An 18611-nucleotide genomic window follows, 5' to 3' on the forward strand; every position below is an offset into this window, starting at 1 on the left:
TTAAATGCAAATGTGTACACAAAGGTGTACAGAGAACGGACGTATGGAAGCCCATTCCCGCCAGCAAAATAAAATAAAAAATCCACCCGAAAAAAATAAAATAAAATAAAATCCACCCGAAAAAGATTATATATATATATATATCCAGCCAGAAATAAAATAAAAGATTATGTTTTTTGTTTTTTTTTGCATGTCGTATTTGTTCCGGAAAAAAGTAAAAACAAAAAAAAAAAAGATTATGATGGTTTTTTTGCCGGAAAAAATACGACATGCAATTCTACACAAGGTAACTATTACTGGTGACTTTTGTAAATGTTAGATGTTATATATAATTATAAGTATTAATATGTAGAATTGCATGTCGTTTTCATGGAAAGACTGGCGAGGGGATGAAGGGACCTGTGAGGAGATCGTCACTGACCTTTTTGTTTTTTTTTTACTTTTTTCTGGCTACAAAAAAAACACAAAAACAAAAAAATATTTTTTTTTTCTGGGTGGTTATGTATATTATTTATTTTTTGGATGGATATTTTTTTTTTTTTTTTTGGTGGATTTTTTTATTTTATTTTGCTGGCAGGAATGGGCTTCCATACAGAGGACACATTTAGAGATTCTTGTTCACGAATCTGTGCATGCATGTACACACAGTATGGATTGAGACACAGTTTCACAACTTTACACACACATGTTCATATAATATGACCCGTCTGCATATACCTCCAAATGACATGTTCTAATGTCGGTTGTCGAGTCTAAAACTCGTTGGAAAACCCAGAAGTACAAAAGTTCAAGATGGAAAACCAAAGTTGTGAGGCCGTCTCATGTAAGGCAGGAGGGAACTACAGCTGTGATGTGGAACAAGTCAATGTTTGTTCAGTTATTCCTGCTTGAGGTGAGCTCATAAATCTCTGCTTTTGGGTGGGTCGTCGTCCCTCCCCTCCCCCTCCCCCTCCTCATGCTGACTGGGTCTTCTGCCAGCACTCTGATGTGCTTGTAAAGTCCCAGAGCTCCGGTTGTATCTGGCTGTGGGAGGGAGGGAAATAAACCCTATTGGTGCACAGAGGCCTGACCCTCATTAACAGAATCAATGTCCTAATTATCTGCTGATGGAAGATAGAATTTCGCGAGGGTAAATGCTTTTCTCTGCCGAGTATGCATTTCTTATATTTAAGGTAACCGGACTTTTCAATACGATTAACTGCAAAACAGCATAAAATATTTACATTTTTTTGTGCAATTATGTCTCTTTTCTCTGAGACACTCCCACAAACCTTTCCAGCATTTTCGGGAATTCTCTAAAATCACCTTTTCTGCCTTTTTATGGAGATTTTTTTTTAGATGTTTTCTATATGTTCAGTAAAGTGTCACATCTGATCATTTACATTTGTGACCAATGGATTGGTAATGATTCCAAGACCCAGACTGAAACATCTATGGGATGGATTGCCGTGATATTTTGTGCAGACGTTCATTGTGCCGAGAGGATGAATCCTTCTGACTTTGGTGACCCTCTGACTTTCCATCTTGTGCCATCATCTGCTCATATTTTACTTACTGGCGTTCCCAACAGCTTCAGCTGTACTTTTATGTTTATTGGTAATCAGGGAAATATTAGCACGCTAACATGCTAAATTAAAATGGTTAAGAATAGACCTGCTAAACCTCAGCGTGTTAACACTGTCATTGTGAGCGTGTTAGCACGCTAATGTTAGTGTTTATCTCGTATCACCGCTGAGCCTAAATACAGGCTCACAGAGCTGGAGTCTTGTTACAAGAACTTGTGTGCGCTTGCTTGCTTGCTTGTTTCTTCCTGTGTATTCTGTGTTTAATGTACACATAGATGATGTCACACTTCCTCGACTCACACTTCACACATCGTCTGAGAAAAGCTTCTCCGCTGTAGAAACTATCTCCGACTTTTGGAAACTAATCTCCGTTCCTTTTATTTGTCGCCGTTCCTGTTTTAAAAATAATTCCCGTCGACCATCCTTCCGCTTTATTTACTTCTGCTTTCTCAGCATCATTTCTCTTTTGATGCGGAGAAGCTACGCCTCGCCACGAATCTGCAACACTGACCGCTTTGTGCTGAGCAGTGGAGGCCTTAAAATATTTACAACTGTGGCATAAAGCTAAATGTTAGCGTACCGCTAGAGACGAGAAGAGTCACAAAGTCAGTAACTAGAAGCTAAGCTAGTATTAGCTTAGCTTCTTAGCTGTAGCAGCAAAACCTCTTGAGTGTGTTGAACGGAAAAAGGGTTTGTTTTCAGAATTAAAAATGTCATTGTTATTTTTTTTTCTTTCAAACTGTATGTTGCACATTAAGTAAAATAGGATTTATAAGTAGAAATGGAATATAATTAAATCAAAAAATTATGTTTTTATTAGTCTTTATGACCTGAAACTAAGAATTGTGTATAGAGGGAGCGGGTCCTGTTTATAGAGTCCGCCATGTTTCTACAGTAGCCCAGAAAGGACAAACCAAACACTGGCTCTCGAGAGAGCCGTTCATGTTTTTACTTTACTTGAAGGCCACCGTAGTTCTCTGACACGCTTGGAAAGGGAGGAGTGAGCGGATGGGTATTCAGTTGGTTAACCTCACCACTAGATGCCACTACATCCTACACACTGTCCCTTTAAGTAGTCACTAGAATTAAAAGTGCCCTCTTCAGTTTCCTCGTAAACAAACAAAAGTTACGTTTGTATTCACCGTTACTCACCAAAACTCTGTGTAACCTTGACTTCAAACAATTTTCTCCTTCATGAAACAAAGCATTCATGTTGTTTGCAAGATCTGAGAAGTTACTCTTTTTAGTATTTTTTTCATGCGCTTGTCTTTGAATGCAGAAATGTAAGGTGACAGATATCAGGGGAAAGAAGAAGAAGGATGACAAAGGTCCGGGATTTCAAATCTAATTTATCAAACAGTCCTCCTGAATGAAGCGCATCCTACAGCAAGAGCGGGTGTCTGCTTCCCTCCACATGGGGAGGAGGAAAAGGAGCATTAACCTCTTTATGATGTAAATGCTTTGGCGTAAACTGGGGGTTTAGTTCACCGGGTCTGAAAGCCGAGACGATTCGGGGGATTTTCACATGAACCCCAGCGAGCGGGACAGCGGCCCACCCGTCCTCGTGCTTCCACGAACACAGCTCTGATGTGCTCTGACCTCACATGCGACACGTTCAGGCATGACAAAAGCTCCGTGAACCGTGTCGAACAACATTGTCGGAAAGTCACAAAGTTTTCACCTCTGACCTCCTGCTGCTGAATGCCGTTATTGTCAGTCTGATCTGAGGGGTTGCTGAAAGTGCTGCCCCATTCGTATTTACACCATTTCAAGCCCTCCCAGTCTCTCACACTCAACCATTTAACAGCTGACGTCAGTGAGTCCCGGAGGGTTCATTGGTTTGAGGCCTTAGGGGGGGGGACACTGGGACTGGGCCTGAGACTAGTTGAGACAGGATGTACCCTTTTGTTGTCAAATGAACAAGAGCTTCTTTGCCAGAAACAGTATGATGTCTCCCTCTAGAGGCACACGAGTGCTTCACAAGTCTAATCCGTACTTTGTAAACCATGCTACAAAGACATTGTCTGCATTACTGACACATGTACTGGAATCTAAAACCAGGATTCTCCCGACACATTTCATTTTGTTATGTGGAAGACGATATGAATGAGCTGCTGCAGTCACTTTGATAGTAAAACAAAGTGCTGTTGACTTTGTCCCGTCAGGCCTTTGATGCACACAAACACAACAAAGTGTGGACATTAACACTGATGTTTGAAGGTGAAGAAGCAAAACCAGAAAATCACACAAGTGATAATCTCAGGAGCTGAGCTGAAATGAGGAACCATCTCTAAAAGTATCAAAAGTATATTTACTCAAATACTGTACTCAAGTACAGTTTATGAGATGCTTGTATTGTACTTTTATTTTGTGCTCTTTACACTTCTACTTCTTTACATTTCTGATGGAAAAATTGTGCTTTTTACTCCACTAAGTTTATTTGACAGACTCAACAGATTAAGATTCTAAATTCAGACAAACGGTCAATTTAATACACTTTTACTTAAAGTTACTGTGAGGAACTTGTAACTTATGAAACCATCTCTATGTGCTACTGACGCCTTTAAATGACCTACATGTGTAAACAAGACCATCAGCGTCTAGATTGTCTATTTCTATATTATCCTTAAAGCTGAAGGTTTGAATGAAGGACTTTGACTTTTTATTGAGTATTGTGACATTCATGTATTCATACTTTACTGAAGTAAAGGCTCTTTGTATTTTAGCTTTAACCTGTGAACAACAGGAGGCGCCAGCACTTCACCTCTGACTGACTGTGATGGTAGTAGTGGCAGTAGGCGAGGTATCGTGATGCTAGCCACAGTGTAAAGCCTTTACGTTTTATTGTAACACTGGATTCTGCATACGTGTAATCATCTCTCTTTCTGCTGACTCATGAGAGCAATGCAACCAAAGCAGAAAGTATTTTTGTTTTTGTTTTAAGGGCATTTCCTGAGGCGGTATGTTTCCTCCTAAAGGAGAAACCTTCATAAAGGTGAATTAATTATGATTAATTATAATCCAAAATGACTTGTTGGTGGAGGAAGATGTGTTCAGATCTTTTACTGAAGTAAAAAGACTCGACAGTGTAGAAATACTCTGTTACAAGTACAAGTCCTGCATTAAAAGTATTAGCATCAAAATATACTTAAAATACAAAGAGTAAAAGTACTCATCATGCAGAATGGCCCAGTTCAGAATCCTATATTATATTACAGGATTGTTTATTGATGCATTAATGTGTTCATAACTTTAAAGTTTGAGCTCATTTAAATGTATTTACTGCATCTTAATATTGTATATATGTATTAATGTATTGTAATTATTAGTTGAAGCTATTTTGTATTAATAATCTAAATCTGCAAAGTCACTAAATGTATTTGACATCTTTATTAATTATTAAAAAGTACAAACTTTGCCTCTCAGATGTATTAGAGTAGAAGTATAAAGTACCATAACATTATATAATAATGATACAAGTACCTCATAATTGTACTGAAGTGCAGTACTTGAGTAAATGTACTTCTACTGCTGGTATTCAGTAATTTTCACAATACGTTTAATGAGTCACTGTTGAACTCATTTGCCTTTGAGTACAGTGAGAGTCAAACATTTACAAACACAACAAATGCAGAGAAGAAGAAGAAGCTTTGTGTGCGTTGAGATTTCCATTAAAAGGAGTTAAACATGAACACAAAATAATCTTGAAAAGCAGTCTCTGTTGTCTCATACTTCACATATTTAAATCAGAATCTGATTAAACCACATCCTCACAGTGCAACGTTTTGAGTATTAAACTTAATAAATGTTGCCAAAACACATTTTCTTCCAAACTCAAACTCACTTCAATGTTACAGAGAAAGACTTGATTTAAAAAGTTTTCAATGACTTTAACTATGGGACATCGCCCAAACCATAAAAAGCTGCCCCAGATGATGACGACACTAGTTCGTTGGAGTTAAAACTATATTGGACGGACGGCCGTGACAGTTTGAAACAGACGGGATGAACTTGATGAACTGGTCTTGTCATGTGACACACAGGGACAGAAACTGCATAATGTCATTAAAAAGATATTTATGATTTATGCAAGATGAACAATGTAAACATACACGTTAAGCACAAATGAACAGCAGCATTTACCAGATTTTATTTGGGATATATATATATATATATATATATATATATATATATATACATTGTTATTATTCTCCAATGATGCAGCTTGTGGAGGTGGAGCTCATATATATACTGCTGGGTATCCTGTGACTTTCCCTGCTGGATCAATAAAGTTATTTATCCATAATAATACGTCCAAATGTATTTATTGTTAATATTTAGTATTATTAATCTGAATCTGCAAAGTAACAAGTAAATAAAGTCGTCAGATAAACGTAGTGGAGTAAAACAGGACATGGGTGAGTTAGAGATGAAATAAAAGTTGATTTTATTTTAAGTAAAACAAACGAGATGTATATTCGTCCATTACAGGGATTCTAATTATCGTTGTTTCATAAAAATGTATAAAGATTAATAAACCAAAGACTGAATTAGGAATTATCTGCTCACCGGCAGAGACGAGACACGATGGGTGTATTCTGTTGAGGTCATTTTATTTGCAGGAGGGATCTTCTACAATAAATGAAGACGGTTGGGTTAGTGTGAGTGTGCGTGTGCACGGATGAGTGCATGTGTGTCATAGACCACCAGCAGCAGCTCCAGTTTGACACATGCCAGTGCCAGGATATTAAATCATAGAAGTCAGCGGCCTACAGCCCGAGAGAATGAAAGAAAACAGAAAACAGAGCTGGAACAAAGAGTCTATTATCCTCCACCTCTCTCTCTCTCTCTCTCTCTCTCTCTCTCTCTCCCCCCTCTCTCCATCCATCCTCTCCCCATCTGGGCTCGTTGTATCTGTCCTGCATGTGGAGGTCTTTCTCAGCAACGGTCAGAGAGTGAGAGAGAGAGTCTGAACAATAAAACAAACTCTGCTCCTAAAACGTGTTTGACATGTGTGTCGAGGATTTCAGAGCAGTAATTACTGTTTTACCCCCAACGCTCAGGGAAACTCTCCAGAATTTCGTGGTTCTGCTGATGATTTCCAAATCTGGAACTTTTAACCACGAAACTAAATCATACTAAGTCTTCCCTTAAAGCGCTCTTATATGTTTTATTTTGAGAATAAAGGGAACATCTACCATTTACCTCATGAGTTGAGCAAAGTGGAACAAAAAGGGGAGAAAATATTGACATGAATTCATCGGGAGGCCAGAAACATGATTCTATGTATTTTGTAATGTTACGCCATGTTTGTTTGATGAGTAAAAAAGCAACAAAACAACTTTATAAAGAGCTAATACCTCAAATGTGAAACCTTTGCTATCATAATCAAGCAACAACGTCTCTTGTAGGTCCTGTCTTTCCTCCAATTTCTGAACACATTCAACATGTTTTTATTGCATGTATTACTCGTGACAGACATGATGTCAGTAGTGTAAATAATAGAGTGAACTTTAATTGTTGTTTAATCATGACACAGACTACTGAGTAACCAGTTTGTCTTGCTGTAGTCGTCGGACACATGGAAATGGTGATGCGTCTCCTGTTAAAATGCAGCTGTAATGTACAGTCTGTCGCAATTACTGCGTCTGAGACGGACTTTCCACGAGTGGGAAGGGAGAAAGGGAGAGGCTCGCCGAGAATTAAGAAGGTACAGATCATTTCCTCCCAGATCTGGAACCCATTCAGGACAATTTTACCAAGCAGTCATTGATGTGTGTGTGTGTGTGTGGGTGTGTGTGTGTGTGTGTGGGTGTGTGCGCCCTCTCACATTAACCTATGCTTCTCAGGAAAAGAGATATCATGTTGCACACTGAGGTATCACATCGTTTACGAAGGCTTTGCTCCAGAAATAACATATTGTATCAACAACTTCAGTGTCTAAATATTTAAATGTGGTTTTCCAAGGACCGTATTTAAAAGGCGAATGTATTTCATGCATTACCTCATTGTTGGGCACCAAATATGCTGTATACACTTCTATCGGTAACACCACAGGTCACTGACACCCACGGACTCCACCCAAAGAGTTACACCATCCAGACGTTTGGTGTTAGATATAACTTAAATACATGAGTGTAAAACCTCCGTGAAGTACAAAATCGTCATGTTTGGATCCCTGATATAGTTGCAGGTTCGTCATTCCACTGATGCTCTTTGGTTTCATCATTTCTTTGACAAACTTTAAACCCACTTTAATTTAAAAAAATGTAATTGAATGTAACAAGCAGTAAAGACAACGCTGTCACTAATTCATATTCTCACCAAATTCCTCGTATGTGTAACGTACTTGACAATAAACAGTTTCTGATTCTGACTCTGAGGACGTGAAGCAACATTAGTATTCATTTGGAGTCAGACTTCTGGCTGCCTGGATAACGTATATGTTCACTCTGTTTTTGCTCTGTTTTTGGTCTCCACCAACTCTTGAAAGGAATATCTGTCTCTACAGACTCCACTATGTTCACCAGCTAGTCTCTAACGTGTCAGGCTGCTGTGTGGCGCTGAGCAGGTACAGTGTACAGTGGCTTTAACAGAGCTTTTTGGGAACAACTTCAAGTTGTGGGCCATAAAAAGTAAAACAAGGAGTTGAAGAATGCTGAGGAGAACTGAGTGATTCTCTGTGGGTTCATCACCACGAGCGGCTCATTTCACGTTATACATTTCATCCACTGTTAACATTGATTAGAGCAGCTTTAATCATCTACGTAACATAATTATTTTTTAAAGTTTTATTTGACCTTTATATGAAAAGAAAAAAAAAGATTTAGAAAAAGCACATACACACGTGTTTCACACGTTTATTTGAATTGTTGCTCACTAGTTTGAAAAGTGAACTGATCTTTTTTTTTTTTTTAAATCAATGAATAGTGCTTTGGGCCAGCCCTTGGGCCGCTGTTAAGAAACTTAGATTATTGGTTTCCAAACTGCTGGGAACACACAGTCCCTTGTGTGTTCCTTCCTGGTGGTGCATCCCATTATTGAAGCTGTGGGAGACGCTCAACATCTGGAAGGGAAAAGAAAAAGCCCCACATGGTGTCATGCTCTGCTTCGTTTATTCAGCAATACCCACCAGTGTCCCGTGCTGCATCATCAATATTACAACGATATCATTAAATTAAATGACTGCATCAATCAAGAATACAAAGACAGTGAACGTGAAGAAATCTGAGATGAAAGCAGCCGATATGTTAATCTTACTGCGTCTCTCTCACAGGTGATCGACCGGTTCTTCCTCATGTAGTTTGACTCCTGTCTAAACCCCGTCATCTGTTCCTTTTTCTACCTCTGGTTTAAAAAAAAGACTAAAAACTAAATCAAAGCTATAATTGTTTCCTTTCCGATGCTGCAGCCCGGCTCCTGTGAGGCGAAACAACCTGTAGAGACGCTGTGGAATGAGTGAAAAGGCTTCTTCATGTTGTGTGTTTAATAATACATACATGAATCTATATAAATCTATATTTTAGATCATGTGTGTCAAAAGGTCTTTAAACCACCATTAAGGAAACAGCAGATTGTATGAGCTTGGCATGTAGCAAAAGTATGAAGCTGCAAACCACATGCTGTCAGATAAATGAGCAATATTGGCAACTTCTCAGAGTACGTTACCTGCAGTACTGTCCCCTCTGTGGGGGGGGGGGGGGGGGGGGGGGGGGGGGCAGCGGCAGCAGCAGCTGTCCGTCCTTTATAAAGCCCGCAGCAGGGGGGCAGAGGAACGAGCTCCTGGAAACATCTGGAGAGAGAGCAGCTGCGCACTGAGACCTGCAGGATGCGCTTCTTCGCTCTCCTCTGGACACTCGGCTTCCTGCTGAAGGAGGCGCAGGCGTGGGGCTTCAGAAACGGAATATTTCACAACTCGATATGGCTGGGTAATTATGGCTTCTTCTCACTGTCGTAGCTGTTGGAGCTAACAAAAAAAAAGAAAGAAAAAAGGTCGTTTACGGAGCGACTTGTTGGAGCACTTTGTTCTGAACCGCGCGTGCCCGTTAACTGCTCATTGTGGTCACGTTTAAAGCCCAAATGATCGAATATTTCTGACATCAGTTGTAGTCATAACTCTAGTGGATTACTAGACACCACTATTTACTTCCGTTATTCAGTACAATCTGCAGTTTATTTCAATTATCAGACTTCTGTTTCAACGTTTTCTACCAGTGCTGCTTTGCCTTTCATCACGTTCTGAGCACACTTTTGAATGAAATGTATTAGCAAATGATGTACTTAATTTCCCCTCAGTCTGCTGCTTTTACCTGAGCTTGTTGTCTGTTTGTTTTTGCCATCACAGCAGCAAATGTCCTCACATAAAGGTACACTGTGTGGAGTAACGAGGACTAATGATTAAGGCAACTAACTCCCCCTTGTGCCAAACTGCATGTTCCTGGCTGAGTGCTGCAGGAAGCCAGTAAACAAGCAGGAATGACTTCATCTCAGAGCTCTCCAACATGCCAACAGATCAGAGTTATGACAAAAGATGTTCAGCTGATTTATAGGCCTGTATTTATATATCTTTGGGAATAAACTAGGCTAGCTGAAATGATGTTGACACATCACAGTTGAGTCTCTCCTCATGTGTGAAATATAAATCTTACAAGCTGTAAAGGTCGCTCCACACGCACCTCTGACTCTCACTCTATGAACCTCATTCTCATTGTGTTCATGAGGTGAAAGGCAGAGTTACAGAACGGTGTTTCATATTGATAAGGGGTTCACCTATACCTGAATCACATGCACGGCATTTTTCTATTATTCATGCAACTTCTTTTTGAAGTTCTCAATCTTTTCTCTCTTCTTTTGAAGAAGCATTGCGCTGTTACAGAACCTGACTGGGGTGAGAGGGCAGCGGCTTCCTGCAGCAGTGAGCACCAGAGTTGAATTAGTGTAAAAGGCATTCATCAGACAGGTTAAACAAATCCAAATTATCGTCTAATCTCGGAGTTGTTTTGTGCCCGGTTTTTGCAGTCATGCGTGCGTAAAGCAGGATCAGCAGAGGGCTCCCCGCTGATGAGAGCAGAGAGCAAGTGACCGGATTGTTGCTGAACTTCCCAAATGTAGCAAAGCAATGTCACACAGTTATATCCTCTCTCCTTCTTCTTTTATGTTTAACTTGAATTGATATTTAACCTATGGGCATGGGGTGAAAATACTCTACAAGTAAAAGTCCTGCATCAACTCCTCCTTTATATCCTGTTGGGTAGTTTAATCACACAGCAGAGCATCACATTCTTTAAGATCATCCTGTTTGTAGCGTCTCTGTCCTGTGAGAACCTCGTATCTCTAAAAAGAACAAACTGTTTTCAGCTCTGTGACGATGCGTTTTCCAGCTGATCCAAGAGGCTTTTTAAAGAGTTCATTAACCTGAAGAAGTAGGAGGATTTTCTCAACACTTGAAGGAAACAACGTCATCCTTCAGTATATCGCAAACATTCAGCATCAACACAGCTGGAGATACGGAAGGGGATGAAAACTGTAAACTGTAAAGGAACTAAAGCTGCTCAAAAGTACAATATTTACTTTGCGATGTAGAGTAGAAGTATAAAGTTACAGAAAAGAGTAAAGTGCAAGTATCTCAGATGTTCACTTCTGTACAGTGCCATGTCCTTTATCTCTCTCTCTCTCGCTCTCTCTCGCTCCCTCTCTCTCTCTCCATTTGACAGAACAAGCAGCTGGAGTTTACCACCGGGAATCACGCAAAGGGAGATACCAGCTGACGTATAAAGAGGCCAGGACCGTCTGCAAATACGAGGGAGGGAAGCTGGCCACTTATGAACAACTGGAGGCGGCTCGTCAAATAGGTCCGCGACAATACACGTGCAGAGCCTCCTGCTGGAGCAGATTTACTGTCGGGGGTCATGATTCATCAGACAGATTCTTTCCTCATTGCCAACCGCCGAATGAAAGCGGGGGAGGGTTGTGTTTACCTTTCTCCCATGAAGCACATTAAACATCACGTCTGATGCAGCGGCGGTGATGCATCTCTTGACCAGCTGGAATGCTTTTAACATGCAGAAATAAAGGAGGCTCACATGTTCACGGGGGTAAAAAGTCGTTGGGGAAACATATGAGAGTGAAACACTTCTTTCCACGAGTGCTTTTGCTGCTTCATGATGTCCGTGCCAAGTTGCAAGCGGCCCCACTAGTATAGTAAGTTAACACCTTCTTGGGTGGGTAACGTCGCCGCTTCTCTTGGCACAGAGATTGAAGTGAACGAGCTGCCTCCCTTACAGCTGAGGTTCCCCACAGCGGCCCACCTGGGAGGTCCCTCTGTTATCTGGGCTGATCTGGTTTTGGGGTCTGCTGATTGTAGCTAAACTCTAAAAACAACTAAATAAACAGCACTGGCTACCAGGAAAGCTCTTATCCAGGTTTGGGCTTTTGAAGGCTGGCAGAGTTGAAAGAAGGACCTTTCTGTGGTTGGCCGGCAGAATAAAGTAGTTTATTATCAGTGACTTGAGAGGTGGCATAAAGCCCTTATTTTCCCCGCTCTTGTTCAGGTTTCCATGTGTGTGCGGCTGGATGGTTCGACAAAGGACACGTTGGCTACCCCATCGTCAAACCTGGAGCCAACTGTGGCTTTGGGAAGGTTGGCATCGTCGACTACGGTCCCAGGCGGAACAAAAGCGAGAGATGGGATGTGTACTGCTACAACCCAGACTGTGAGTACATGTTTTACACAAAGCAGCGAACGCTGACTTAAGCACATTTACTGAGGTGCTGTACCTAACTCACTTTATATGGATTAATATTGACATATAGTGACAAACCCACAGAGAAGTATCACCCGACTGTGAAGCTCTACAGAGAGTTCATCTCAATGTTTTGGTCTTCTGGGCCACAAAGTTACTGCTTTGGTTCCCTCCCATCAACCCAACAGCAGACAGGCACAGTTAGCGACTAGCTGGTGAAGAAAATGGAGCTCACGTTCATCATATCGACTTTATAAGGTGAAAATATGTCAATCTTGTCTGTACAGCTGTTTTTTGCTGCCACCAAGTGGCCAAAAAGAAACATTTTAGTTGGAGATTTTTAGGTACTTTGTACTTTACCGCTTTTTTTACAACTTTATACTTCTACTCCACCACATTCAAAGACTGTGTTGATTGAGATTTTGCATGCTAAATGTACAGTTCAAGTATGAAAAAACTACTGATTTATGCAGCATGTTTTAATGCTGATATGTATGAATGTTTACCAACATGTTAAGTACAATTTTTTAAATATAGGACTTTTACTTGTAGTAGTATTATTGGCACTGATGCTGGTACTCTTTAAAGTAGAATATCTGGTTTAAAGAGTAAGTGATGACTGCATGGCTGTGGTCCATTTCCCAGTGGGGGAGACCTCAGGTTAATAATAGTCATCAAGTCTGAGGCTCCACAGACTCACTCAGGATGTTTCAAGTCAGACGTGAGGGATGATCTGGAGATCTTAACCACAGCACTGGGACGGAGGTCTTGACTCAAAACCACACAGTGAGTTATCATGATGGGACCAAGAATAAACCTGGAGGATGAAAAGAACTTCAGTGTGGATAAGATGTCAGTGGATGTGATAACTGACACAGGATTTGAAAACAACCACGGCTGAATGATTCAGTGTTTTTTACAATCTGCCTGATTCATTTCTGAGCCAAATCATTTTTGAAATGTCTTGTGTCCTTTAAAGTTGATCTGAAAATAATTTTAAATCAATATTTTGGAAATAAACACCCAAAGCAGCTCTGAAATCCGAGGAGAAAAGGTTATAGCTTCTCTGAGATCAAAGTCACAAATTCACGAGAAAAAAACCTGAGAATTGTGGGTTGTTTCTATTTATCAAGGAACCACAGTGTTTCACTTTGCTAGGTTGGATCAACATCATCACACCACTCGTTCTCTGAAGATGACACTATGAGAGCTGTGAGACTGAACTAAAGCAGTAAAAACACAAAACAATGAGCCGAAAAAAGCTAAAATATGAGCCCCAAAGAGCTGAGGGGAGCTGATAATTCTCTGAAGGCCTTTCACATTTCATACAGTAATTTGGCCAATTGTTAATATAGAACAACCCAATATAGCAGCTTTAAACTTAGAAATTAAAGAGTCAATGTATTGTATGTACTGAGCTCTCTGGTGGACAAACTATGTTATTGCAACACTTATTTCGAATAATTTACGAGTTGACATCAGGTGAAAACATCCTGTTTTGAAAAGTGAAGCCAATGCTGAAGTACCTTTAACCTGCATTCTCTCTAATGTTCACCAGGGGGCGACTCCTCTGGTTGTATAGACGTCTATGAGAAAATGACTCTACTTCTCTCTTGATTTATTACCTCAGTAAACATTGTAAACATGAGTTTATGGTCTCAATCTCTAGTTTCAAGTCTTCTTCAATACAGCATGATGTTCATTTAGTAAATTATGGTCCATTTAGCGTCAAACAGACCATAAAGCAACATTCACCATGTTTTCAGTTCATGAAAGTGAATTGTAACATTTTGGTCGCCTAAAAACACCGTATTCAGTGTTCTGTTGTTCTCAGCTCCACCCTCTTGTGTCACTTCTGGTTGCAAAAAAAAACAAGATGGCGAGAGCAAAAAATGTCAAACTGGAGGCTTCAAAACGACCACAAACCACAAACCAACGGGTGACGGGTGTACAAGCTGACTTTGTCACAAGTGAAGAAACAATGTTAAACAACATTTCTTCTCCCTGCTGGACGTCTAGTGGAACAGAGTTCAATACCATTGTCACCAGTCTCTCCACATGTGTTTCATTTCCTTCATTCAACAGAATTCTGCATTCATTCAGCGCTCACACGCAAGAGACAGACCCCCCCCCCCCCCCCCCACAAACCACAACGCTTCACATGAACAGATGCTCAATCCCACCAGCTGATTAAAGGGGCCACGCTGGGGAGTTTAAAGTGGTCCTTTAGCTTGAGAACACAGACTCCACGTTAATCCACATGTCAGCTGAAGATGGTCCAGAGCTGCCTTTCAGCACAAATTTAGCAAAATAATAATACGTCACTGGTTTGCCTCTACTTATATACCCTTTTTAACATTTCACATGTAATATCTTCAACACAGCTAGCAAGGGATCACTGGGGACATGTGAATAATTCACACTTCATTGGGAAACATTGCATGTATTCTTTGCTTTGTTCTTTATACATTAATATACCAACGCCGTATCGGTGAAGCTGCTGCGTGATGACTCGTGCATCATTATTCAAGTCATCTTGGAATACAAAAGTTGAATAACTACACACAGTTCTCTCTTTAGATTCTCTCTCACTCATTGGTCTTCTAGCAGTTGGCAAGTGTTTTAGCTGCAATACAGAATTGACGAAGTAGTCATTGGTGTGTGGGGGAGTTGCTTTTTTAAAATTTGTGGCTCATACAGTACCTTTGTAACATTCCTTTGAATTTAGGAGTCATCTTTGAAGTGGTGTTGTGGTTTACTTGACACACTGATACATAGAAAAAATAAAACTCATGCTCCTTAGGGACAACTTAAAATTGTTATTTGTGTAAGCGTGATACAGATCTGAAAATATGAAGGCCATCGATGATGGGTCGGGATGTTTTCTGATTGGTCAGCGATCAAAACACTCGAGTCAATGAGAAGTTCTTGCCAACCTGCGCATCACCTTTGCGAGCCTGTTTTGTAGTACGGTGGTGCCAGGCGCCCCTTTACACGGAGACGCTCTCTGAAGTTCCTTCACTAACGAGATACACAGACGCTCTGGTATGCACAGGTCAAGATGATATTCTACATCTCTTCGTATGTTTAGACTCCGATCTGTCTGTGCTTCATATTGTCTACGATTAACACAAACACCACGAATAAATAGTTTCCTTCAACAGAAGAGGCAGTAGCAGCCGCTATAGAAGCAGTTCACTTTTTGTTTTTCCACGCGCTGATCACTCGTTCATCTCGTGTCCGTGTCTTACAGCCAAAGAGTGTGGCGGGGTGCTGACGGACCAACAGAGGATCATTCAGTCCGCTGGCTTCCCCGAGGAGTACGAGGATGAACAGATCTGCTACTGGCACATCCGTGTTCGCCTAGGCCAGAGGATCCACCTCCACTTCCTGGAGTTTGATGTGGAGGAGGACATGGGGTGTCTGGCAGATTACCTGGAGGTGTTCGACAGCTACGACGACGTCTCCGGCTTCGCTGGGAGGTGAGGGGCCTTTGAGGGGTCTTTGAAACTAGGACGTATCCGAACTTATAGCTCCCAAAACTTTAGAAAATGTAAACCGGATCTTCACAGGGCCAATATGAGGAAGGGCGAGGTATATACATGGGTATAACATTGATTTAAGAGGCTGCAAGGCACTGACGTTGGCTACCTTTTGGGGGGAAAACCCTGGCATTCCCTGACCTCTCACCTTAAGATATGTGAATAAAAATGGGTTTTATGGATACGAGCCTCCCCTTCACACACATGTCCACTTTTTGTTAATCCCATACGTTTTGGGGCATAAAAATGGCACACTGGGGTCCCTGAACAATCTCTTGAAAATGCATACATTAGGTATTACTGGAAAGATGGGACTCTCGTGGATCCATTGAGCCCAGTTGTATTTATGTTTGATGATGCTAGTCCCCACAGTGGCCATTTTACACAGTGAGACTATTTTTGTTGAACTTGGTTTAATCACAGCCTCATGAAACTTCACAACCAAAAACAGGAGGCCAGGGTAATTCAGAGGATGTATGGTTTTCCGATGTATATTGGAGATATGGGTTTCTGAACAGTTTCCAGATCAGAAGTACTCTCCATCCAATCGCCGAAAAATGCAATTCTTGTATGGACCTTTTTAATGGTGTTCCTCAAGGTCTTGGTGTCTTAATGTGGTGTATTAGAGGGATTTTTGACATTTATTTTTATCTATTCTCAAGCAGTCAAAGATGGTTAAATTTAGCACCAAATTTGTGCAACAAAGTGTATCAACCCAAAAACGGCTGCAACAAATTTGGGCATGGTTATGGCCACCATATGCTACCATCATGATGTTCTAATTTATGATTTATGACGAGAACAATTTGACACACAATGCTGGACTGCATCTCAGATTAATCTTCAGTTTTACAACTTCCAGATGATTAATGAAGTATTCCACTTAAGCGTCATAAGTTTACAGCATATTATGCAAACATTGTACAAGATTCAACAGACCCACGAAAACATATGAGCCACATCACAAAAATGTTAAAAGTCAAAATGTCTGCCGACAAAAAGGTCCTGTATATTAAAAAATAAGTAAATACATGAATTACAGTAATAACACTCAGTGGAGGTCCACCTCCCATTATTTAGAAAAAAATGCATTAAAGAAATTATTTTTATTATTGGAAATTTTTTTCAATTGATGAAGTTATAAAATGTCAGTAAAATTGTGAAAATACTCGAAAAAAAAAAATAAATAAAAAAAAAAAATGAGTTATATTAAAACAGAGAAAAACAGCAAATGAAATCACAAAAGAGAGGTTTTTGTTCATTTAATCTCTGACATGATGAACTGATTATCAAAACTAAATAATAAATGGGTTAATTGTTTCAGCACTAAATGTGTGTTGAACTGAAGAGACTGCGACCTGGAAGTTTAATGTGAATATTTTATAAATCTTTGTTCACAGATTCTGCGGCGATTATTTACCTGACGACATCATCAGCACAGGTGAGGTTGTCCTCCTCTCTTCGCTCGCTGCACCGTCGCACCCCGACGGACCTCTTGATCATTTGTCTCCGGTGTTTTTGTTTTCACAGGAAACGTGATGACACTGAAGTTCCTCTCTGACGCGTCAGTGACGGCCGGCGGCTTCCAGTTACAGTACATCGCCTTGAACACGTCTCCGGTTTCACAGAATCACACCCATAGCTTCCACTGACCGATGCTCTAACACACTGATGTCATCCCGTGGCTGTGCTCATGCTGTCGTTGGTGTTGCATCGTGGACTGTAATGAATGTCTTTATAGCTGATTAAAGAAATAATTCTGTCATTAAGTTGTGTTGAAGTTTCTGATTTTACGTTCCAGATTAAATAAACAATCCGAACTTTGTGTTCACCTCATCCTGAGGTTTACTTTATGGAAAACAAACCTGTTTTATTACAATTATATTTTCATTGACTTTCACACTGCAACGCGTTTTCACATCCAGCCATTGTTTCTGAATATTTGGGTTAACTATTAACGTTGCTTCTTGGTTTTTATCACCCTCCACTGTTCTGTATATTCACACCTCCGTGCACATAACTCATTCAACACCTACTGGGTTTATAATGTTGTCGAGCTCTATACATACAAAGTTTGAGTCTCCAAAAGACGAATGATACACATATAAAAATAAACAATAACACTCATTCACTGCTAACGACATTTAAACACTGCTATGAATAATTACAACGTTAGCTCTCTGGTGATACATCATAGAGTGTATGAAACATGGACAAAGTCTCCCGAAGGTTTGTAAAGAGCCGTTGTGAACAAACAAAATGTAATAATATAGATTTTTTTAAAAAGTGTATTGATCACTGGGGGAAACTACACAGCAATAAATAAAGTAATTCATATATATACATATTATTTAAGTTCATTTTGAGCTAAAACTTTGTACTTTTCCCTTTGAATTTGACTTGTAACACATTTAAGATATTAAAATATATCAATATATATATATATATATATTATTGAGTTTGAAAGAAAATATATTTTGGCGTTATTAATTCAGAGTGTAATATTCCAAACTCAGACTGTGTGGATGTGATTAGATTAGATTTAAACCCACAACTGTCATCAGATAATGATTGAAGTATTGTGTGAAGTGTGGCACCTCTTAAAATAATGAATATTACTTGTAACGGTGTATTTCTACCAGTGGCGGGCCGTGCATTGTATACCTGGGCCTTCCGTGCTGTCCCACTACGGTTTAATTCTCATTATGACGCAACAGCTACGGGTTATAGTTTCGTGTAAAAGCCGCATATTCACATAACAC

At 40.1% G+C, this 18611-nt stretch overlaps 1 protein-coding gene across 1 annotated transcript; it reads left to right on the top strand.

The window, feature by feature from the left end:
• The first annotated feature begins 9352 nt into the window (after nt 1-9352).
• Nucleotides 9353-17550, top strand: tnfaip6 (tumor necrosis factor, alpha-induced protein 6). Its single transcript, XM_079170516.1, has 6 exons — nt 9353-9493; nt 11279-11416; nt 12116-12277; nt 15561-15789; nt 17250-17290; nt 17380-17550. Exons 1-6 carry the CDS (start codon nt 9394-9396, stop codon nt 17499-17501), a joined length of 792 nt encoding a protein of 263 aa, XP_079026642.1. The 5' UTR covers nt 9353-9393; the 3' UTR covers nt 17502-17550.
• The last annotated feature ends 1061 nt before the right edge of the window (nt 17551-18611 follow it).

The sequence above is a fragment of the Pholis gunnellus genome (assembly GCF_910591455.1).
Source record: "Pholis gunnellus genome assembly, chromosome: 12".
NCBI lineage: Eukaryota > Metazoa > Chordata > Actinopteri > Perciformes > Pholidae > Pholis > Pholis gunnellus.